Genomic DNA, 24027 nt, shown 5'->3' with positions numbered 1-24027 from the left:
CCACTGTTGTCGATAGAATCTCAGATGGCGACGAGGAGGCTTACGGGAATGAGATAGATCGGCTGGTTGAGTGGTGTCGCAACAACAACCTCGCACTCAACATCAGCAAGACCAAGGAATTGATTGTGGACTTCAGGAAGGGGAACTCAGGAGAACACACACCAGTCCTCATTGAGGGGTCAGTGGTAGAAAGGGTGAGCAGCTTCAAGTTCCTGGGCGTCAACATCTCGGAGGATCTATCCTGGGCCCGACACATTGATGCAGTCATGAAGGAGGCATGCCAGCGGCTCCACTTCATTAGGAGTTTGAGAAGACTTGGTATGTCATCAAAGATTTCTACAGAGAGCATTCTGACTAATTGCATCTCTGCCTGGTATGGAGGCTTCAATGCACAGGATTGCAAGAGGCTGCAGAGGGTTATAGCCAGCTCCATCACGGGCACAACCCTCCCCACCATCGAGGACATCTTCAAGAGGCAGTGCCTCAAGAAGGCGGCATCCATCTGGGACATGCCCTCTTCTCAGTACTACCATCGGGGGGGAAGTACAGGAGCCTGAAGACCCACACTCAACGATTTAGGAACAGCTTCTTCCCCTCCGCCATCAGATTTTAGAATGGTCCACGAACCCATGAACACTACCTCATTATTCCTTTTTTTTTGCACTATTTAGTTTTGTGATTTACAGATTTTTATGTCTTTGCACTGTACTGCTGCTGCAAAACAACAAATTTCACATCATACATTAGTGATAATAAATCTGATTCCCCGAGATCACTGGGCACCTGCCCTGGACCATGCTCTTTCTTCTAGTGTGGCCCCGGGTGCAGTAATCTAGTGGAAGCCCATTGCAATGCAGTGCAAGGCTTCCCCCAGGATAGCCAGCCATGCGCTGATAGCTGGTGAGGTCCCACCCCCATTGCGACCACTGTCAAAGCAGGTAACGTTGTTAAATACCAAAGGTTGCTCGAGATCGGTTCAAAATAACATTAAAAATCTAAAATTATACTAAAATGAACGACTAAAAACCATAAATGCAATTAAAGATATTTTACTTAAGTCAAATAAAAAGCTTTACTCACCTTTCTCGCAGCAGCTGGCTTTCTTCCCTTCACTTCAATGGCTATTGTACTTCGACCAGCTCTACACCGCTTCATCTGTTGGGTGGTGAGTGGGATATCTGTGGAGGTTGGCACTGCTCTTGTGGACCAGTGCTCTACAGAGCTTCTATACAGCTTGGGAAGAAACCAGATATGAGCTTCTCTTCTGGCAGTTCCTGGTGGATTTTGGTGAATGGTTTTTATTTTAATTATTTACTTCAATTGTTAAAAGTTCTTGATGGTGCCTGAACATCAGAGACATTTGAAAATGATTAAAATCACTTGTAGCTTGGCAGGAGACAAGAATTTGCTTGCTGTTAAAGCCTGTCAGTCCTGATCTAAAGGCAGGAGCCTCCACATTCCACCACCTGAGGCCTAGTCACTATTAAGAGTGTGAAAGACCAGCAAAATTAGACTTCCACATCTGGCCCAAGGAAGTTCTGGGCTTGCCATTTGGTGCTACCTCCAGCATGGTCCAGCTCGTTGTGGCATCCTGAAGCTTAACAATGAGACTAGTACAATCCTTTTAAACCGTGGGTTTAAGCAATGCTCTGATACCGTGGAGCTGGTATATGTTCTTACATTCCAGTTTTAGTTCAAAGCCAAATCTGGCAATTCCAGGAAAATAAACCTCTCCCAACCATCAGAACCTTGCCAATATCCCAGGCCATTGGTTGAAGTCACACAAGCCCTTCCAAACCCCATGGGGTCCTCCTTGTTGTATTTATTATTACCTTGTATACTGTTTACTCTGAGCTTCACAGAACAAGGAATTTCATTGCACCCTTGTGTATATAAACTAATCTATTTATCTAACAGCCTGGATAAAATTTGGAAACCAATTGGAAGGCACAACCAACCATCTAAGGAAAGATCCAATGCAATAAGTCAGTCAAGTTTATTGTCATATGCACAGGTGCAATGAAAAACTTATCTGCAGCAGCATCACAGGTACATAGCACTAGAGACACAACATTGACAAGAAAAACCTAAATTAAACATAAATTATACAAAATTATACAAGAAAGAACATAATTAGAACAAAAAAAAACCAAAGCCCATTGTAGTGCAAAGTGGTCACAGTGTTGCTCTACCAAGTTAGTGATTAGTGTTGTGCAGGTTGGTTTAAGAACCAAATGATTGAAGGGAAGTAGCTGTTCTTGAACCTGGTGGTGTGGGACTTCAGACTTCTGTACCTCCAAGTAACTGCAAGAAGGTGGCACAGTGGGGATCTTTGACGATAGATGTTCCCTTCTTGAGGCAGCGCCTTATGTAGATACGTCCAATGGTGGGATATGCCAGTAATGTATTGGACTGAGTCCAGGACTCTCTGCAGCTTCTTGGTGCAGATCTTCCGGTTGGGTTATAGGCATCTCTGAAGCGCAATTGCAAAACACCAGGGTCAGATGTGGAAATCTGATTAAACAAAAACTTCTCCATTTTGGGATTGGGGTCGTGAGGGACAGACCATTGCTGGATGCACAGTATGTAAGAGAATCTGAGGTATGCACGCCGTCACCCATTAAACTGCAAAAAAGTAAACGAGTAAATCGTTCTTTTTGCTGCAACAACAGAATGCAAAGTTCCGGCTGAAGTATCTTTTACTTCTAAATCTCTACAACATTAGCTGCATTTCCGCTTTCAGTAGTGAACGGTTTTTCACACGTGAACTGCAAACGCACTAATGTAGGGGGTGACACAAGTCTCCTGTTCTGGGTAGGAGGTGTTTCTTGCTACCGGACTGGGGCGGGGAGGGCTGGGAGCCTTGACTGACGGGCTGCAAAAGTCAACGGAATTGATCAGCCGCGCCAATGGCTCTGCTGAGATCCTCAGGTAAGGGCTGTCAGGAAGCGGAGGCGAGCCCCAGGATATGGGCGTGAGAGGCTTTGAAAACATTTAGCAGTTCGACCCCAACAAGTGTCAGGCCACGGACTGGAAGATTGGCAGTACTTCCCCAATGCAACAAGTGATAGGTACAGGTACAGTCTCCCGGGGAAATTAAGTCGCTCCTGTCTCTTTAATGTTCAAGTCTCTTTTGAGGGGCGGAGTGGAGCCGGCGGCCGGAGTTACAAGGGAGTTGAATCGAGTGAGACACAGTGAGGAGGAGCAAAAAGAGTGCGCATCCCAGCAAATCAGAGGTAGCTTTCCCTCCGTCCCTTTTGTAAAGTTTACTTTACAGCGCCGCCTTATAGACCAGTGGCTTGTTAAATCACCCGGCTCCCTTTCTGCTTTTTATTGCAACTGCATTCGTCTGTTCTAACGTAGGTTGGCAAAGGTGTTCCTTAATAAATACTTCCTAAAAATCTATATATTTGATAGAAATGGAGAGGAGGGAACAGCCGGATTCCAACCATGCATCGGCGTTTGCAGAAGGTCAGCGCTGGGTGGAGGTGAGTAAACTTTTAAAAGTTATTTGTTTATGTTTTGGAGTTCAATATATTTGGGAACTTTTTAAAATAAAAATGCCATATCCGGTTTCGGTGGAAACTTCAGGCTGTTTCTAAGTTAAGCGAACTGAGAAACTGCTTGAGACAGAGTCAAGTTTGACCACCGCATCAAAACTGATGCTGAATTTTCTGTGGATGGGCGCCTCTGCTAAATCATTTACTCGTGAACGCATAGTTTAGTTTTGGAAACTACTTCTGAGAGTTCAGTGACTGTTGAGTGAGAAGGATTGCGTTGGCTTTTGATTTTCCCATTGACTGACTGATTAGACTACAATTCCCCCCAGGATGTATTAATTATTCCTTAGGTATGCGCTTTTAGTGCGTCAAATAGGCAAGGTTTAGGAGTAAACTGCGGGTTTATTTTTGAAAGCAGCCTCTTATCCCTCACTCTTTGTTCTGCGGTTTCGATGTCAAGTTTACAGTGAAGTTAATGCTGTGGGCGTTGGAGAGAGATCTGTGGGGTTGATAGGAAAACGGCAACGTCTGCTTGTTTGGGCTATAGTACTGAGAAACGCATAATTAAAAGAAGCTTTCAAAATGTTATTCTTTCAGGTAACTGAGATCACTTACGTGACTGTTATAGAAGTGATATTGCTAAATATAACAAGTGACGCACCTAGTTTCACTCAAGGTATCTGAGGCTTTCAATTCATTGGCAAACCAAGTCACAAATCGATTGCAGTTTCTAAAACCAAAGGGAGTGGGATCTCAATTGCAATTAATTTATGATTTTTCGGCCTCTCCTATGTAATACAGTTTCTGGAATTGAGCAAGAGTGGTAATTTTGTTTATGATAGTGGAGCTATTCCTGAAAATACCACCCCAGCTCTGCTGCTCAGATTTCTGGAATGAGGCACGAACAGAGCTTCTGCTTTGGAGAGTTGATTGTAGTTATTAGGATGGCTTTACCCCTCCCTGTTTGTAATCTCACCCAGCCCTGAAACTGCTTTTAACAATTGACTTGCATTTCTACCTTTGTTTACAAAGAGTCATAGAGCATGGCAACAGGCCCTTCGGCCCACTGAGTCCATGCCGACCATCAATCACTGATTTTACACTAATCCCATTTATTCTATCCACATTGTCAGCAACACACCAAAGTTTCTACCACTCACCTACACACTGGGGGCATGTTACAGTGGCCAATTAACCCACCAACCTGCACATCTTTGGGAAACCTATGGGGTCACAGGGAGAACATGCAAACTCCACACAGGCAACACCCGAGGTCAGGATTGAACCTGCGTTTCTCGCACAGTGAGACAGCGGCTCTACCAACTGTTCCACCCTTTCAGGATGCATCCTTTTCAGAGTGTTTCTTAGCTGTTTCCAGGGGGATGGAGTACTTTTTTTTGATTTTTGTAGTTGAATCAGATTTATTATCGCTGACATATGACGTGAAATTTGTTGTTCGGCGGCAGTACAGTGCAAAGACATAAAATCTATAAATTACATAAATAGTGCAAAAAAAAAGGAATAATGAAGTAGTGTTCATGGACCATTCAGAAATCTGATGGCGGAGGGGAAGAAGATGTTCCTGAATCATTGAGTGGGGTTCTCCAGGCTCCTGTACCTCCTCCCTGATGGTAGTAAGGAGAAGAGGGCATGTCCCGGATGGTGAGGGTCCTTAGTGATGGATGCCACTGCCTAGAGGTGCCTCCTCTTGAAGATGTCCTCGATGGTGCTGTTCAGAAATCTGATGGTGGAGGGGAAGAAATTGTTTCTGAATTGTTGAGTGTGAGGAAGTTGTAGGGGTGGGTACAATTATAACGTTTAAATGATATTTAGACAGGTACATGGATAGGAAAGGTTCAGTGGGATATAGGGCAAATGGGACTAGCTCAGGTAGACAACTTGGTCGGCATGAATCAGTTGGGCTGAAGGGCCTGTTTCGATGCTGTATGACATTAACTTTCCCTCATACTAGTTTTCCCAGATTCTGCCACCTGCCTAAACGAGGGGCCAATTAAGTTACAAGCCCACACAGATTTGGGATGTGAGAGGAAACCAGAGAAACCCATGCAGTCACAGGGAGAACGTGCAAACTCCACACAAACAGCACTCGAGGTCAGGATTAACCCAAGTTTCTGCCCTTGTGTATTAAGCTATTGCCTCTGTGCTGCCCCAAACCTTTCTTTCTTCAAAAAAAAATCCTTTGGTACTATTTTGATGACCAACTGAAAATATTTTTCCCTCAAAAATATACTGGAAAGATAATTGCACATCTGCCAGTGGAGCTCTTCCTGAAAATACCACTCCAGCTTTGCTCCTCAGACCTCTGGAATGAGAAATGAACAGAGCTTCTGCTTTGGCAGAGAAGGAGAGTTGGTTGTACTTATTAGGATGTCCCCTTCCTGTTTGTAATCTCACCTGGCCCTGTAACTGTGGATCTGGTATCAAGAACTTGGTTCTGACTTCCAGTGCTGTCTGTGATTCCCTTCTCCAATATTTTCATATTTTGCTTTTCACCATCAGCTCCATGCTGCTCCATTTCACTTGCCCAAAAATAGGCATTGGGCAACCCTCAACGAGATTAACCTTTCCGAAAATCATCATGCCGTCCTTGGCTTTCGAACGGATTCCGTTTTTACAGACGTCCATAAGTCAATTTTGTCCATAAGTTGGAAAATACACACAAAAAAAATCACTGTGGTAACTGTACCACCCACGCTATTGCAACAAATGGCATCAAAAACACACAAGACTAATAATAAAGAACAATTCCTAAATGTGGAGAAATACCATAAACTATTTCTGCCATGGATAGGATGAATGTTTATATGTACGTCGGACTTTTGAATTTAATAATATTATGAGAACGTGTTCATGTGTAGGGGTGCCCATAAATCAGGTGCTCTTAACCTGGGGATTGCTTGTACTTTTCGGAGGCTTTATACCAAGGAACTAAATGTACAATAGTGTCTTACTTGAACCTTCAGTTTCTAGAGTGACTTAGCTCTTAGTCCTTCATTGGACATAAAGGGAAACACAGCATTGCAGGGGGCTCCAGTGACTCGGGTCCAATCCTGACCTGGACTGCTGTCTGTGTGGAGTTTGCACATTCTCCCTCTGGTGTGGGTTCCCCTGGGCTTGCCAGTTTTCTCCCACACCCCAAAGACTTGCTGGTTGCTTGATTAATTGACGACTGTCTATCATCTCTAGGCTAGGTGGTTGGTGAGGGTATTGGGGGGGGGGGGGGAACAGAGTGTTAATGGGCATGCATGAGAGAATGGGTTACGTGGAATAAGTGGGGGAATGGGATTGATGAGGTTGCTCTGAGAGCCAGCATAGACTCAAAAGGGCTGAATGGCCTCCTTCCCTGTTATATTTAGTTACTCCACCATTGACTGCCATGTCTTCTGTTGCAAAGGCCCAAATCTCTGCACTTCCCTTTCCTAATCCCATGGCCTCTTCGCCCCTCCTTCCTCTATTTAAGGCACTCCTTCCTTCAACCTACCTCTTTAACCAAGCTGCTGTTTTTCTGCCAGAAGATCTCATTTTGTGCCTGTTGTCAGTATTTTCCCTTTGGAATGTTTCTGAGGTTTCTTTGGATGTCTTTCTTTTAGTGACATTATTGGCTCTATTTCAATGACAGTTGTTGGTTTTGGTGCTTTTAAATCCTATGTACCAAGGCTGCCAAAGCAACAAACAATCTAATGGAGCAACTCAGTGAGCCGAGCAGATTCTGTGATCTGGGTGGGTGGGGGTGGGGTGTGGGGGGGAAGCAATTGTCGACATTTTGGGTTGAAACCCTGCATTCAGTCCCGATGCAGGGTTTCGACCCGAAATGTCATCAATTCCTTTCCCCCCACGGATGCTGCTCGACTCGCTGAGTTCCTCCAGCAGATTGTTTGCTGCTCCAGGTTCCAGTATCTGCGGTCTCTTGTGTCTGCATTGGAGCCGGTCATGTTTGGATTGTTATTATTTGTATTTATTTCCATTTTTATTTCTAGATACTTGCAGTTACAGATCTACCTGTTATGTTGTCTCATATTGGTTATAATTGGGCAATGATAAAATTATTTTATTCTTGGATAGTAGGGCTATAACATGTATAATTCTGGTTATCTGTTCTGTTTCTGACTTGAACGGCATGCATTTAGAGTGTCTCAGTAGTGTAGCCAGTACAGGTGGCACGGTGGTTCTCAGTGACGCAGATTCAATCCTCACCTTTGCTCTCTGTGTGAAACTTGCATGTTCTCCTTGTGACCGCGTGGGTTTCCCTTGGATGTTCTGGTTTCTTCCTGCATCCCAAAGATGTGCAGGTTAGTAGGTTAATTGGTTACTTTAAGTTGATCCTAACATGAGTGAATGGTAGCATCTGGAGCAGGGGTTGTCGAAGTCGAGTTTATTGTCATCTGCACAAGTACATGTGTGCACAGGTGCACTGAAAAGCTTAGTTGCAGCAGCATCACTGGCACAGAGCATTAGAGACACAACATTTACAAAAAGTATACAAGAGAGAACACAATTAGAACAAAGCAAAAGTCCATTGTAGTGCAAAGTAGTCATAGTGTTGTTATACTGAGGTAGTGGTTAGGGTTGTGCAGGTTGGTTCAAGAATGGTTGAAGGGAAGTCGCTGTTCTTGAATGTGGGGGTGAATACAGTGAGATCAGTGTAGGATTAGAGTTGCTGGGCGCTTGATGTTCAGTGTGGACTTGGTGGGCCGAAGGGCCTGTTCATGTGCTGCATGGCTCCACGGACTCTAATTTATCTTCACTGCTTTAATGCAAGAAACGAGGCAGACAATTTTCACAGAGCAAGCTCACACAAACAGTGATGTGACAATGACCAGCTAATCTGCTTTTCAGTAATACTGATTGATAAATGAAAGTACTAGACATAACGTCTCTTGACTTCTTGGGAAGAGTGCCATGAGAGCTTTTGTACCCATCCAAGAGCAGACGAGGCTTCAGTTTAACATCATTCAAAAGATAGCAACTCTGACAGTACAGCACAAAAGCATCAGCCTAGATTTTTGTGCTCTGGTTGTAAGCCGAGGGCCCATTCTGACTGGCAAGTGAGAGTGTTACCGTTAAGCCACAGTTGGCACACATCAGGATGCAGAATTTGCTCCCGATTTTCCACAGAGCAACAAGGAGAGCTGACAGCTGCTCGGATTCATGAGATGACTCAGTAGAGCTTATTCAAAGCATGCTTGTACATCCACAGCACATGGAGTACAGGGTAAAGCTGGAGAGCAAAAACTTTGCCCAATTTCACCTAGTCTAACCTGGTATTGAGCTCAATTGCCATGTTCCTGTCATCACTGACATTGACTGGCTCTGTGTTGATTATCCAAGCAGTACCGGAATGAATGAAATGGCAAAGAAAATGCTGGAAGTACTCAATGGGTCAGGTCGTACCTGGGAAGAGAGGGACAGACCAAGTTACAGTTTGTCAAAGATCTTCCCTTGAAGCTGGAGAGAGTCAGAAGTGAACAGGTTCCAAGTACGGTGACAGGGAAGGACTGTGGAAGGCAGGAGTGACTAAATGACCAGATGCAGTGAAGAAGGCAGAAGGAAGTTGGACAAGTATAACAACAAAAAGAGAGGCCTGGAGTAGGTGTGCAGATCCAGGTTGCAGCAGGATTCTGTTTTGGTGAACTATTCGTAACCCAAGCAAATCCATCCCTTCGGTCTCCCAAATGCTTGTTGGTACGGGCTGTACATAAGTCGGGCGGTTATAAGCTGGGGAGAGCCTGTAACCAGCTACAGAATTAATAATACTTGCTTTTTTGAAAGCCAGAGTAATGATTATGATCAGACACCATGCCTGGGAAGCGGGTAATTTGTTTGAATGATATGACATTTACCAGACGAAGATTGGCTGACTGGCAGAAGGCAGAGAGTGGGGATAAAGGGATCCCTTTCAGGGTGGCTGCCGGTGATTAGTCGACCTCCGCAGGGGTCAGTGTTGGGACGGCAACTTAATGATCTGGATGAAGGAACTGATGGCATTGTGGCCATGTTGGCAGGTAGTGTTGAGGAAGCAGGGAGTCTGCAGAAGGACTTGGACAGGTTGGGAGAATGGACAAAGAAGTGGCAGATGGAATACAGCGGACGGAAGTGTATGGTCATGCACATTGGTAGGAGGAATAAAGGCATAGACTTTTTCTAAATGAGGAGAGAATTCGGAAGTCAGGGGTACAAAGGGACTTGGGAGTCCTAGTTTAGGATTCCCTAAAGGTTAACTTGCAGGTTGAGTTGGCAGTAAGGAAGGCAAATGTAATGCTAGCATTCATTTCAAGAGGACAAGAATACAAAAGGAAGGATGTACTGCTGAGACTTCGTAAGGCATTGGTCAGACTGCATTTGGAATATTCGCAATTTTAGGCCCCATATCTGAGGAAAGATGTGCTGGCCCTGGAGACGGTCCAGAGGAGGTTCACAAGAATGATCCCAGGAATGAAAGGCTTAATATATGAGGAGTGTTTGATGGCTTTGGGCCTCTGGTCTGGATAGAGTGGACATTGAGAGGATGTTTCCATTAGTAGGAAAGTCTAGGATCTGAGGGCACAGCCTCAGAATAAAGGGACATCTCTTCAGAACTGAGATGAGGAGGATTTCTTCAGCCAGAGGGTGGTGAATCTGCCACAGAGGGCTGTGGTGACCAAGTCATTGGGTATATTTAAAGCAAAGATTGATGGGTTCTTGACTGGTAAGGAGGTTAAGGGTTTTGGGTAGAAGGCAGGAGAATAGGGTTGAGGAAAAAAAAATCAGCCATGCTTGAGTGGTGGAGCAGACTCGATGGGCCGAATGGCCTAATTCTGCTTCTATACCTTATGGCATAGTGGGTTCTGCACACCTTCATCGCACACATCACAAATTGCAACAGTGTCATGGTGTGATGTTTCGACATGAGACACTTTCCCATGGCCATTGCACTATAACAGCAGGAACAACTACCGGGTGGTACCAAACAGAGGCACAATACAATGAGATATTGGGACATCAGCTAACCTCCAGGAAGTATGCTAGGATCCCAAGATATAACAGAATAAAAGTGTTTGAAATCACACAAAGGAATGGGGTGTGAGAAAGGGGTTAAAGAGACTGCAGAAAACTTTTAAATGTTTATAACTGGATTTAGAAAATGCATGACAATCTTTGCATTCCAGTGCACAAGGTTATGTACCAGAGTACTCATCCATTAAATCTCTCATTATAATATTATAGTTCAGATTATGCATGCCAAGTGGCTGCATCGCAGCTGCATTCCATACATTTCAGTGTCAAAAACACCAGGGTAACTAGATAACAACCCTAGTTTTAGGATGATAGAATTACCATCATTATTGTTTTATAAAAAGACCTTAGTAATTTGCTGAATTATCTTTATTCATCTCTTCAATGTCAAGATAGAATGGATCAAAAGATACTTCTCACTCACATTACATGGGAAGATAAGGAGACAGTCCACCAAGTCAGTGCAGATCATCAAGCACCCCCATCTGAATTATTCCATTTCATTTTCCCACATTCCTGACAACTTCCCTCAGATTCTTTTGCTCATGCCACATGAGATGTAAGTTACAGTGGCCAATTAGTCTACTGACCCGCACATCTTTCGGGACGTGGGAGGAAACCAGAGCACCCGAAGGAAACCCACATGGTCACGGGGAGAAGGTGCAAACTCCACACAACAGCACGGGAGAATCTGGGTTGTTGGCGCAGTAAGGCAGCAACTCTACTGGCTTTGCCATTGTGCCACCCCAGATTGCTGGATATAGAGTCATGTTGGACATTTTGGTAATGCTGTGAATTGGCATTGCAAAATGCAAGTCATTCCTCAAAGTGAGCCAAAAGGGTTGAGGGGAGAATAACGTGCAGCAGTTAACAAGAGCAGACTCCTGCCTTTTAGTAATATGTGTTTCCTTAGCAGACCGAGGTCACAATAACCCAGAGCAGTTTCTTGAATCGAGTGAAATCTTAACAATTTAATCAAGTGTGATAGCTGTATCTAAACTGTATGCAAGTGGTTGTTTGAATTAAAATAAAAATCTAAGCACCACTGTTTGTTTGCAGTTTGCAATAGGTGCTTTGAAAATTGTGTTATCCTCGAGTAAAGTAACATTAAAATTCACACTGCTGAATTTAAGAAGTTGTAGCATTAACAAAGATATTTACGTCCTTTTCTGTGTATGCACTAATGTGCTTACTTGTCCTGACTGAATACCAGTTAATGTACAGTCTTTGGTTTGAAATCCAAATTATTTCTCTGTGGCAGGGCACAGAAACAACCAGGGAACTCGTTTGTGGAATTACTGTCTATTCTTGCTGCTTTGGTAGATGGTGGTTTTCCCCTCTTTTTAACATGTCCTAATTTTTAACCTTTATACATAATATGTGTTAATCTTCTGGGGCCTGAACTTATTTATAAAGAGTGAGCTTTATCTTCCCTAGTGAAAATATTGTGACTAGATTTTCCCCCAGTTGTTGCCACACACTTTAGTGAATTTACAAAAGCTTTATAAAGAATCCTGCATCCAATGGGAACTCATCTGCAGAATTCCAAAAATAGCCCCAAATCGTCTGTTATTACTACTAATATACAACTCCCCAAAGGGTTTTATTGGCAGATAACCAGAAGCAAGTGGTGTAAGTGTTTAACGTGTAACATTGTGTGAATCTTTCAAAGTCAAACTCCTACATATTGTTAGAATTTCCAGCAGAAATTTCATGCTTTATAAACACTTGAGCTATGTTTGGAGAGATTTTAAGTGCTGCAGCAGAAGTGGTTGTTGCTCTTGGACAAAACACTGTTTAAGTTAAACATTCCTTCACAAGTTTTCTATTAAATTGCACTTCCAGAGGTCTATAAACCGAAGTGACAGCAATTCTGAATTGGCACAATGAGGTGCATTAAATTTTAAAGGTGAATGTTTTTAGAAGGAATGGGTTAGCTGTTTCCTCTTTAAAATTTAGCTTCTCAGTTTTTCCAAATGAGTTTTTGTTGCAGTTTATATACAGTGAAACAAATGTACAAGTTCAAAGCAGGACAGTTGAATTATGGCTTTTTTTGTGTGATCTTAATTCCATTGTGTGTGCTCTTTTTGTATATTGAGACAGAACTCGCTTAATTAAGGTTTGGTATTTAGCATCTTTACCCCCCCCCCTCCCCCAATGACCTTGCCAGTTAATTTTAAACTATTGCAATCTTACTATTTTACTTGCATGATTATTTGCCACTTCCCAACTTTATAGACCAATTAAATCTTTATATTATCTTTGTTGAAATTTCACAGTTGTGAAGTTGTCCTTGTGGTTTTGTCTTTTCCCATTGCCCCAGCTGGTACAGATTGTTATTGATATCCTTGTGATGAACCACTGATGCAGTACTGGAGTTAAACATCAAAAGTCTTCCAGTGGCTTGTGTCTGTGATTGGTTGTAAACTGAGGATGAGAGTAGACCAGCTCAGTGCTGCCTTTGAACAAATCAGAACTCTTCCAAAATATGCGGTTACATAAAAGTTAGTGGAGGTAATAGAATCTAGTGTGTGGATTGTTAGTGTTGAAATTGTCCTTTGATATTTTCTAATACTGTAAACAGCAATATTTCTATGGTACAAACCTTCCCCTCCCCTTCCCTGGTTTAATTCTCTTATAAATGTGACTCTATTCCAGCTGAGAGTGAATAATTTTAATATTATTTGAACTAGCATCAACCCCCCCCATTTAAAGACTTGCCCACTTTGTGTGAAGTGTTTCCTGACTTAACTCCTGAAACACTTGGCTCTAATTTTCAGACTCCACTTCTAATCCTCGGCTTCTGAACCACTAGAAATCCTTTCTGTCTCAATCAACTGCAGCAATTCACCTTAACATCTTTAAAACATCGATCAAATCAGTCCTTTATAAATTCCAATGAATACAATCTCTGGAACTACATCTCGAAACTAACCCTTGCAGTCTAGGTTTTATTTTGGTAAGTCTGTGCTGTATTTCCTCCAAGTCGATTTATTCTTCAGTGTTATGGTCCTCATAATGCTCCTTTTATTCAAGTATTGATCCTTTTATAACTGTAATGTAACTTCTGCCATCTCCTACCCTTCCATTTTATTGATCCATGTATATGGCTGCTAAACCTGTTTGGTCCTTAAGGATTAGAAACCAGTCCTGGGTCACTTGTGTTGAACATGCATTGCACCACTGTATGTGTATTAAACTCTGCTTCTGAAATTCGGTACGGTGTGAAACTAAGGACACCTTTCTCTCCCTCATAGGAGTTCTAGATTTGAAGCATTTATTAAATACTCTGTTCTTCATAGGTCCTAAATGAATGGTTTCACACTTGCCTTCAAAGGAATCTTTTTGGTGTAATAACAAATTGTAAAGTCTTTGCATGTTTGATTAATACTTACCACTATTAACTGATGGTTGAGGTGTGTTGGTTACCACTTGGGTTAGGGATGAGAAGTGACTGTCACTGCTCCTGGATCCTATTCAGTGCCTACTAGAGGAAGATTGCTGGCATGTTACTTTGATTGATTCTCCTCATGCGATCAGGCCGAAACGGCAATACCTTCTCATTAAACCTGAACAGCTTATTGCAATAAGGTGATAACATCTCCCACTGAGCCTAATTCTCAGAAATGAGAGCAATGAACCACTCTTCTTCAAGATGCAGTTTGTACAGAGTCAGAAAAGTGCTGGTTTCCCGTGCACCAGCTCTATCATGTGATCTTCAGCTATCTTCCAACAATCACATGACCAAGTAAGAGATTTAGTACACTGATGGTACTTGGCAAACGTGTTAAGTTTCAGCTGAAATTTGGTTGACTGCATACCTTGTCAACTAAAATATTTCTTGAAAATATTTCTTTGGGCTCCTTGTGGGCACATGATTGAGGGTTGAGTTCAAACCTGTCATTCTGAAGCAGCAACTGACCAATCTAAGTTAACCACAGTATAAGACCAGGAAGTGGCCGTGGCTTGCTGTAGTTTAACCTTTTGTTTTTTATGTAGATTCTTGGTGCATGAGAGTTTGATGCTGCAGGGGAACATTTGTAACTGATCCTCTGTCTCTTCCTGATGCAGAAATTAGATATGAAAGGTTTTTAATTAATTGCTCCAGGTTTCCTCCTCGAAGTTATTCCAAAGAACATGTCTCGAAATTGGATCACTTTTTTACTTGGGCAAAACAGTTGAAAATTGATTTAACACAGAGTAAAAAGTATTAGTGGCCACTTTTGGGTTACTTGGTGCTCAAAGGAAAGTTTGCTTGGATACTTCCTGTTAAGAGACCTTAAGATGATTTCTGCTTCAGTGATGTTGAGTCATAGTGTTCAGTGGCACAGAAACAGGTCCTTCGATCCCTTTTGCAGAAGAACTTGGATCACATCTTGTTGTACCAACCCGGAGGCCTGCAGGTTGCCTAGAATAATAACTTGTTTCCTTGACAACTCCGCCACCACCCCAGTTCCAGAGATGGTGCTGGCCACCATTAGAATAGTTGTCTCAGTGGCACACAGCTACTACAAAAACCGAAACTTGATCATTATTCATCAAAATGCAAATTAAAAATTTACATTTGCTACACCTACAATATTTGGTATTGGTTTATTATTGTCACATGTACTGAGATACAGTGAAAAGCTTTTGTTTGCATGCCATCCAGGCAGATCAAGCTATACATAAGTACATCGAGGTAGTACGAAAGAAAATAGAATGGAGACTATAGTGTTGTAGCTACAGAGCAAGTGCAGTGCAGGTAAACGATGTAAAGTGCAAGGGCCACGACGAGGTAGATTGGGAGATCAAGAGTTCGTCTTTAGTGTATGAGAGGTCCATTCAAGAGTCTGACAACAGCAGGATAGAAGCTGTCCTTGAGCCTGGTGGTATGTGCTTTCAAGCTTTTGTATATTCTGCTCGATGGAAGAGGGGAGAAGAGAGAGTGACCAGTGTGGGAGAAGTCCTTGATTATGTTAGCTCCTTTCCCGAGGCAGCGAGAAGTGTAGATGGAGTCTGTGGAGGGGAGGCTGGTTTGTGTGATGGACTGGGCTGGGTTCACAGCTCTCTGTAATTTCTGTGGTCTTGGGCAGAGCAGTTGCCATACCAAGCTGTGAGGGATCTGGATAGGATGCTTTCTATGGTGCATTTCTAAAAATTCATGAGAGTCTTCGGAGACGTGCCGAATTTCCTTAGCCTTCTGAGGAAGTAGGGGCGCTGGTGAGCTTTCTTGGCTGTAGCATCAACATGACTGGACCAGGACAAATTGTTGATGATGTTTACAGCTAGGAACTTGAAGCCCTAAATCATCCTCAGCTCGGTGCCATTGATACTGACAGGGGCATGTACTCCACCCTGCTTCCTGAAGTCAACGACCAGCTCCTTCATTTTGCTGACATTGAGGAAGAGGTTGTTGTCTAGACATCATGCCGCTACGCACTCTTATCTTCTTCCTGTACCCTCTCTCATCGTTGTTTGAGATCAGGCCCACTTTGGCAACACGGTCATGGGTGAATAGGGAGTATAGTAAAGGGCTGAGGATGCAGCCTTGCGGGGCACCAGCATTGAGGAGAATTGCGGAGGAGGTACAAACAATCTGTTGGAGGAAACTCGGCCGGTTGAGCAGCATTTGTGGGAGGAAAGGAATTGTCAACGTTTCGGGTCGAAGCCCTGCTTCAGGACTGAGGGTCTCTCTTGACACACGGTTCCACCAGCAGATCATTTGTTGCCCCAGATTCCAGCATCTGCAGTCTCTTGTGTCTCTGTATCTCCATTGTGGACAAGGTGGTGTTGCCTCTCCTGACTGATTGCGGTCTGTTGGTCAGGAAGTCAAGGATCCAGTTGCAGGGGAGAGGTGCAGAGTCCTATGTCTAGGAGATGAGTTTGTTTGGAATTGTGGTATTGAAGCTATAGTCAATAAATAGGAGCTTGACAGGTGCCTTTGTTATCCAGATGTTCTAGAGAGGAGTGTAGGGCCAGAGAGGTGGCATCTGCCATGGACCTGTTCTGGCAGTAGGCGAATTACAGTGGATAGAGGTGGTCTGGGAGGCTGGAGTTGATCTATGCCATGACCTGCCTCTCGAAGCACTTCATGATGATGGATGTCAGAGCCACTGGATGGTAATCATTTGGGCACGTTATCTTGTTTTTCTATGGCACCAGGATGATAGTGGTCTTAAAGCAGGTGGGAACCTCGGATTGACGTAGGGAGAGGTTAAAAATGTCTGTGAATACTCCTGCCAGATGGTCCGTGCAGGATCTGAGGACACAGCCGGGGACTCCATCCGGGCCAGATGCTTTCCAGGCATTTACTCTCAGGAAGGCTGATCTGATCTCTGCAAAGGTTGTCGGGGCTGGTGACGTCATTTCACTGACCTTCTGTTCAAAGTGAACATAGAATACATTGAGCTTATCAGGGAGGGAAGCGTTGTCGCCAGCGATACTGCCCGACTTTGCTTTGTAGCCTGTTGTAGCGTGCAAGCCTTCTCACAATTGATGAGTAGTCTGGGACAATAGGAAGGCAGGCTTTTATTCTGCATTACATTTAAAGCCGAATCAGAGATGCAGCATAAATCAATGATCTCGACTGGGGGAAACAATGTTACATTAATCTTGGGGATCTATGTTTATATGCATCAACGTTTGTTGGATAACAAGTGAGCACAATTCAGCAAGTCACAGGTAGGCCTCCCTCCTACATCTTTTTGTGATGTAACTCAATGCAATAGATGTTTTTGCGGGATCTTCTGGTTTACTTTGTCATAATAGTGGGCCGAAGGGCCTGTTTTGTGCTGTATGGTTCTATGGTAATGAATATCCAATGTGTGGAAGATGGCTAGTTTTCCACAATTGTAACAGGGCGCGGACACTGCCCCCCCCCCCCCACCCAGTTGTATCTTCTGCCAACCAACCTGCACAAGCTGAGGTGGTGATGTCACCAAATAGCTCTTCCCCCCCCCCCCCCCCCCCCCCCCCCCCCGGCATCACCTTCTTTGACTTTCTCTTATCACCTCTCCTTTGGCAATGGCACTTCTCTCGCCTATCTTGACTCTTCAAATTTTCATTCTCAACCACCCACTCAGAGTTTATACTACTTGGTTTTACATTGAAGATGCATTGAGCTGCCTGCAGTGTGGCAAAGCCTCTTTGAAATTCCACGTTATTGTACAGGATGAATCAAGCTAATGTAATGCTTTCCGAAAACAGATCTTCGCACTATAGGCCCAGTCATGAGTGCTCCCTTTAAATTTGCACGGGTACCACCAGTCTTCCTTTGAACCAAACACTAAGTGTGAAAAGGTGGTTATGGATTTTTTTATATTTTAAAAATGTGCTTTATTCATAATAAGTATCATGAATAAAATCGGTACACATCTTTCAATACATTCCTGTACCATCCATTCAATACGTTGTTGTACAATAGGTCAATGCCAATTATGTTTCCTCTTCAAACAACACACTGCTGAAGTGTTTGAGAGGTGTTACACAGGATGCAAACCCTCTGTGTCCAGTAGCAGAGGATCCCATTGACAGTGGTTCTTCCTTGCAATGTCGAACCAAGCTTCAGTGTGTCTCTCAGCAACTTGGAACATGCCAGTCGACAGCATTCGCTTATGGCTATCTCTCTATGCTGAAAGACCAATGAGTTTCAGGCAGACCAAAGTGTGTCTTTCCCAGAGTGGAAAATTTGCCAGCTTCCACACACCAGATGCCCACTACAGTGAAGTAAATCAGAAGATCCTACAAAACATCTGATGCATTGAAATGCATCACAAAAAGCTGTAACCTCTGGAAGGGGGGAAGCCAGCCGTTGGATTTTCTGAACTCTGTTCACTTGATCATCCAACAAATTTTCATATTGTTAGATATAGATCTTTAACATTTAATGTGATATTTTCTACAAGCCTGGATCGGATACATTAGTAACATTTAAGAGGCATTTATACAGGCGGGGGATGGAGGAATATAGACCATGTGCAGGCAGATGGGATTAGTTTAAATTGACATCATGGTTGGCACAGACATGGTGGGCTGAAGGGCCTGTTGCTGTGCTGTACTTTTTTATGTTCTATTAACTTATGCAATGCTTCTGCTTCAGCTTTGAATATATTATGCAAAATGAAAGACGGTCTTCCTGTCTTGGGTGTGTCAAATGCAAATTTTTAATTTATATTTTGGTGTATAGTTTTAGTTGTCATGTGTCAGCATGACACCTATTCTGACAGTGGTAGGACTATACGCTGGCTTTTGGTTCCAGTAAAAAATCTCCTAATGAGTTTGTCCTTGTTTTATTGTGTAAATTATGGATAATTTATGTTAATTTAAGTTTATATAATTTGTTTGTCATGTTGAATGCACTGTGCTGCTGCTGCAAAAAGTTAATTTTTCATGGCATTTATACCCTGGGAATGTTGTCCATGACAAACTTAAGAGTCAGAATAAGGTTTATCATCACTGACAGTACAAAGACATAAACTTACTATAAATTACAAAATAAACTGCAACAAAAAAAGGAATAATGACGTAATGGGTAGGCACGGTAGTGTAGCAGTTAACGTAATGCTATTACAGTGCCAGCAACCTGAGTTCAATTCCAGTCACTATCTGTAAGGAGTTTGTACATTCTCCCCGAGTCTGCATGGTTTTCCTCCGGGTGCTCCGGCTTCTTCCCACATTCCAAAGATGTACGGGTTAGGAAGTTGTGGGCGTGCTATGTTGGCACCGGAAGCGTGGCGACACTTGCGGGCTGCCCCCAGAACACTCTACGCAAGAGATCCATTTCACTGTGTGTTTTGATGTGCATGTGACTAATAAAGATATCTCATCTTATCCAGTGTTCATGGGTTCATGGACTGTTCAGAAATCTGATAGCGGAGGGGAAGAAGCTGTTCTTGAGTCGTTGAGTGTGGGTCTTCAGACTCCTCGGAAGGAGAGGGTGAGGAAGGGAGAAGGAGGCTCCCTGATGGTAGTAATGAGAAGAGGGGATGTCCTGGATGGTGAGAGTCCTTAGTGATGGATGCTGCCTTCTTGAGGCACCGTCTCTTGAAGACCTCCTTGATGGTGGTGAGGGTTGTATCCATGATGGAGCTGGTTGAGTCTGCAACCCTCTTGCCATCTTGTTCATTGGAGCCTCCATACCAGGGGGTGATGAAACCAGTCAGGACGCTCTCCACTGTACGGCTGTAGAAACTTGCAAAAGTGTTTGGTGACGTACCAAATCTCCTCAAACTCTGAAAAGTTGAACTTGTTAATGAAAATACCTCACTTTTTTTTAAGGAGAACTGAGAGAAATACTGTTACCTGCTGAACACTTGATTTGGAGCCAGGAACATGCATTTATTACAAGCAACTATGTATGAAGTCCTTGTTTTGCATGTGTGTTGTGGGTTTCACAACAAGTCGTTTAAGATCACTTTACAACCATTTTAAGGTAGTACTGTGTGAAACATAGCAACCAGTAACTTTTTATGACATAGCAAGAGGCCATTTGGCCCACTGGGTCTATACTGGTTCTCTGACCCTGTCAGCCCCATTCCTCCACTTATTTCCCTGTAATCTAATTTTTCTCTAGACGCTCTCTCTTTCACGCTCTCACTTTGCTCACCTCTGCCCTGATTTTTTTTCCTGCCACCCTCCTATACACAAGGGGCAAATGTACACTGGCCAATTAACCTACCAACCTGCATGAATTTGGAATGTGGGAGGAAACTGGAGCACCTGGGGGAAATCCCATGCAGTTACGGAGAGACCATGCGAACTCTACACAGCCAACACCTGAGGTTAGGATCGAACCTAGGTCACAGCAGCAGCAGCACTGCCTGCTGCACCAGTATGCTGCTCTTGTGTTCTCTTTCACTAGCGTGTTGGTTGTTGATTAGGGAGTTACTATCTGCCAAGGGCTTCCCTTTAACATGGTCCTAAAGGATTCACTTAAATGGTGTCATTGGATCTTTCACTTCAATCTCAGAGAGGTGATTTAACACCTCTCACAACACCTTGTCGTGAAGGCGGTGACCCTTCAACAGTGCATCACACCCACCCCACCCCAGTACTGAATAGGTGTGACGATATGGATCTGCTGTTTCCAACCTATTTTCCCCATAGATTTGCAGCTCTGTGCGATGTATGTCCTTGCTGGGAGAACATTTTGAACCAGTACCTAGATAGGCGGACTTGTTAGAGAAGGGGCAGTACTGGAACTAATTTTAGGGAATGTAGCTGGTAAATGATTGGATTGTTAGTGGGACAGTATTTTGGAGACTGTGATCATGACTCTAAGGTTCAAGATAGTTATGGAAGGTATGGTGGTCTTTATTATGGAAGTTAATATGGATATTTATGGATGTTTTATGGATCTTTATTATGGATATTATGGAAGAAGTTATGGTGTTATGCAAATTATGGTCCTGAATTTAAGGAAGACCAATTTCAGTAACAAGGCAGGACATGGCTAAAGTTGTCTGGGAGCAGTTACTTGCAGGTAAGTCTGACAATTGGGAGTTTTCCAGAGGAAAATAATGAGGGTTCAGGGCCAACATATTCCTGTAAGGATGAAAGGTTAGGCAGGACTGCCTCTAAGGAGTATAGAATGTGTGGGGATGTCTTAAGAAAGTAAGTAGGAGGGTAAGGAGGTGGTGTGAAATGGCAGTGGTGGGCAAGGTGAAGGCATATCCCAAAACGCTTTATAAGTATCTTAAGGGCAAGAGGGTAACCAGGAAAAGAGGAGGTCCATTAGGGACCAAAAAGGCAATCTGTGTTTTGAGCTGGTGTAGGGGAGGTTGTAAATGAAAGCATCTCATCTGTATTCACTAAGGAGAACGAGATTGTAATTGAAGAATTCAGGAAAGGAGATGGTAAAGTTGTCTGATGGGATGTACCTCAGGCTGCTATGGGAGGCAAGGAAGAGATTGCTGAGGCTCTGACAGATATTTAAACCTTTGCTGACCACAGATCAGGTGCCATATGACCGGAGGATGGAAAATGTGACGCCTTATTCAATAGAGTAGCACGGAAAAGCTCGTTAATGATGCAGTAGTGAGTCTAGTGTCAGTGGTGGAGAAGTTTTTAAAAAAAATTCTGAGGAACAGGATTAAACCACACTTGGTGAGGCAGGGATTTATCAAAGACAATCAGTGTAGCTTTGTTAGGGGAGGTCCTGTCTGATCAATTTGATTAAATTTTTTTGAATTGGTAACAAAATGTATTGCTCAGGGCAGTGCAGTTGTCTACATGGACCTTATTCAGGCCTTGGGCAAGGTCCTACATGGGAGACTAGAGCCCATAGGATACAAGGCAAGTTGATATATTGGATCCAAAGTTGTCTTAGTGTCTGGAGGAAGAGGCAATGGTGGACGGTTGCTTTTGTGATTGGAAGGCTGTGATGTACCACAGGGAATGGTAATGGGACCCTTAATGTTTCTTGTTTACATGATACTGTATCTTTATTAGTCACATGTACATCGAAATACATCTTTTGCGTAGTGTTCTGGGGGCAGCCCGCAAGTATCGCCATGCTTCTGGCGCCAACATAACATGCCCACAACTTCCTAACCCGTATGTCTTTGGAATGTGGGAGGAAACCAGAGCACCCGGAGGAAACCCACGCAGACACGGGGAGAACGTACAAACTCCTTACAGACAGTGGCTGGATTTGAACCTGGGTCGCTGGTGATGTAAAGCGTTATGCTAAATGTAGACTTATTGTGAATGTTGGAGGTATGATAAGCAAATTTGCTGATGACACAAAAATTGATGGTGATGTTGATAATGAGGAAGGTAGTTTTGGATCATAGGACTAATTGGATGAGTTGATAAGATGGATGGAGTAATGGCAGATGGAATTTAATCCTGATAAGTGTGACGTGGTGCATTTTGAGACAAGTGCCAAGGCTAGGACCCAGACAATGAATGGCAGGGCATTAGGAAGTATTGAGGAACAGAGGGACCTTGGTGTATATGTCCAAGCATCCCCGAAGGTAGCAACGCAGATAGCTAACCTGGTTGAAAAGGCATATGGGATATTTGCTGTCATTGGCGAGGGCATGGAATACAAGGGCAGGGAAGCTATGGGACAATTTTATAAAACATGGTTAGACCACCACTGGAGTACTGTGTGCAATTCTAGTCACCACGCAACAGGCAGGGTGTAATTGCACTGGAGAGGGCGCAGAACAAATTTGCCAAGGTCTTTGAAATGAAAACACAAAATGCTTGAAGCACTCTGGTCAGGGTATATCAATGGAAAGAGAAACAGAATTAACCTTTCAGGTCTAAGACCCTTGTCTAAGTTTGTTTTCCTTGCAGCAGAGGAAGTTAGGGGGGGGATCTGATTTAGTTGTACAAAACTGAGGGTCATAGATAGGGTAGATGGTGTTGGATTTGACTGTTTTAGGTAGTTTTTTTTAACATGTATAGTGTTTAATACACCTTAAGTGGATGCACAAGGAATGGCCACTTCCTAGCTTATTGGTTCGTCCATCAGGTGAATATGTGTGTTTTCATTGGTTTTGCCACAAGTATCCAATAGGTTTCCTGATTGGACTATTGTTAGCTAAGGAGTACCTCTTATCTCCTTTTTTGTTAATCTCTCTTCTCTTTCACCCCCCCCTCCCCACCCCTGGCCTTAGCTCCTCTTTTGTCTCTGCTCATCTCCTAGCAGTAAAGATAGTGCCATGTGTCTCTTTTGTTTTAAATTTTTTCCAGTAAAACTTTGTGAAGCACCAAGTTGTCTTCATCTCATTCTTGGACTCCTGAAAGAACCTGCGGATTTGAAAATAACCGGATCCGATAATGGTTAGAAACCTTTGCCTGTGGCAAAGATGTATGAAACCAGGGGGCATAGGTTTAGGGTAAGGAGTACAGTGTTTAAAAGTGATCTGAGGGAAGTATTACTTCACCCAGAGCATGGTTAGAATCTGGAATGCACTGCCTGAAGGGGTAGTGCAGGCAGTGACTCTCGCATATTGTATCCAGATGAACACCTGAATCACCATAGCATAGAAGGCTATGAGCCAACTGCTGGGAAATAGGATTAGTGTAGATAGCTATTCAATGGTACATGGTGGGTGAAAAGCCTGTTTCTGTGGCTGTGTGACTCCACAAACAACTTTTCTTGTGTTTACATTTTTTAAAAAGTGTTGTTAACGTGATGTCATGTGGTTTGCAGCAGTGTTTTGATTGGACCGTGTGGACTGAGAGCTACATGTCTCGATTTTAGTACTCATGTCTCTGTCGTGGAATTTAAATCCACACCCTTCTGACTGAGGTGAGACATGGCAGACACAATAAAGCAACAGCAGAAAGAAATCTCATTATGTTTGTGGTGAGTGTCTGCGTCTGCTAATAACACTGCTGCGCTGGTGACTGTTTAAAATCCAGAGGTTGCACATGATTAGATTGCTATTAATGACATTCTTAAACTGTAAGCTCGTAGCTATGCCAATATAAAATCGAGACATGCAGACACCATTTGGGAATAATTATCAGACTATTGTCAAATTTGCTTGTTGCATGACTTGTTTCCTCCTGGGCT

The 24027-nt window shown here is 43.3% G+C and overlaps 1 protein-coding gene across 2 annotated transcripts in view; it reads left to right on the top strand.

Moving 5' to 3' along the window:
- The first annotated feature begins 2747 nt into the window (after window positions 1-2747).
- The window catches only part of LOC127575787 (LIM domain only protein 7-like), a 203628-nt gene continuing 182348 nt past the window's right edge, over window positions 2748-24027 (top strand). Inside the window, exons 1-2 of one of the 2 annotated variants that reach the window (XM_052025884.1) lie at window positions 2748-2931; window positions 3418-3488. In XM_052025884.1, coding sequence (XP_051881844.1) covers window positions 2910-2931; window positions 3418-3488 — 93 coding nt within the window. In that variant the 5' untranslated portion in view covers window positions 2748-2909. Of the gene's footprint in view, window positions 2932-2988; window positions 3237-3417; window positions 3489-24027 lie in introns of those variants that run through there. The other variant, XM_052025883.1, reaches the window with a different exon arrangement.

Source organism: Pristis pectinata, chromosome 11 (genome assembly GCF_009764475.1).
Source record: "Pristis pectinata isolate sPriPec2 chromosome 11, sPriPec2.1.pri, whole genome shotgun sequence".
Lineage (NCBI taxonomy): Eukaryota > Metazoa > Chordata > Chondrichthyes > Rhinopristiformes > Pristidae > Pristis > Pristis pectinata.
The sequence above is the reverse complement of the archived record's forward strand: the minus strand, read 5'-3'. Positions and strand labels throughout refer to the sequence as shown.